Consider the following 872-nt stretch of genomic DNA (forward strand, 5'->3'; position numbering starts at 1 on the left):
AAGCGAGACGCGTTCCATGGGCCCCATGAGGCGCCCGGCCCTGCCGTTCTTGTGCTGGGGAAGCTGGGCCTCCCTGTGCTGCCCTCACTCTCGCCTCCCTCCCTCCCTCCCCTGCAGCCGGGAGCCCAGCAGCGACGATCTGGTGATGGAGATGGTGACGAATATGCAGAAGCGGCTGCCCATGACGGTGGAGAAGGAGGAGAGGAGGGGCGCCCAGAGCACCCTGCGGAGCATCATGGCGGGCTCCGTGTGGGAGGCTCTGAATAAAGGCCTCGAAGGTGAGCGGGCTGGGCCCCTCCCCTGTCCTCCCTCCTCACCCCCCTCCATTTTTGATATCTATTTTATATATATTTAAATCATTTAACAAAGAAAAATCGGCCAAAAAAATGAGTTTGCGTGTCACCTCTGACACGCGTGTCATAGGTTCGCCATCACTGGGTTAGGGTCAGGGTCAGGGCAGAGACGGGACAGAAGGGCCACAGAGGAAGGGGCTGAGAGGAGATGGAGAGCTAAAGCCCTCCTCTCCTCCGGGGCCAGGTGAAGGGCAGAGAGGAACGGGATGCTGTCGGTGTATTGGGGTTTGGGGTGTTTGGGGAAGGAGGCGGGTGGTGATGGCTTCAAGACTAAGAATGGAGAAATAATCATGGTAGCAGCAGAGAGAAGCAGCTCCGGCCCCGGCCGGTTTTCCCCGTGGTTAGAGCACCGGCCTCGGACTGAAGGGTCGCAGGTTCGATTCTGGTCAAGGTCACACATGTACCTCGGCTGCAGGTCCATCCCCAGCCCCGGTCGGGGCACATGCAGGAGGCAACCTACCAGCGGATGTGTCTCTCACATCAGTGAGGAGCTGAGGGGAGGGGCCGGCCCAGAGGAGA

The 872-nt window shown here is 60.0% G+C and overlaps 1 protein-coding gene across 1 annotated transcript in view; it reads left to right on the top strand.

Moving 5' to 3' along the window:
• The window catches only part of DNAH14 (dynein, axonemal, heavy chain 14), a 152,975-nt gene that overhangs the window by 144,539 nt on the left and 7,564 nt on the right, over positions 1-872 (top strand). The window contains exon 71 of the mRNA XM_014539918.1: positions 118-278. Coding sequence (XP_014395404.1) covers positions 118-278 — 161 coding nt within the window. The remainder of the gene's footprint in view (positions 1-117; positions 279-872) is intronic.

This window comes from Myotis brandtii, unplaced genomic scaffold (genome assembly GCF_000412655.1).
Source record: "Myotis brandtii unplaced genomic scaffold, ASM41265v1 scaffold231, whole genome shotgun sequence".
In the NCBI taxonomy this organism is placed as follows: domain Eukaryota; kingdom Metazoa; phylum Chordata; class Mammalia; order Chiroptera; family Vespertilionidae; genus Myotis; species Myotis brandtii.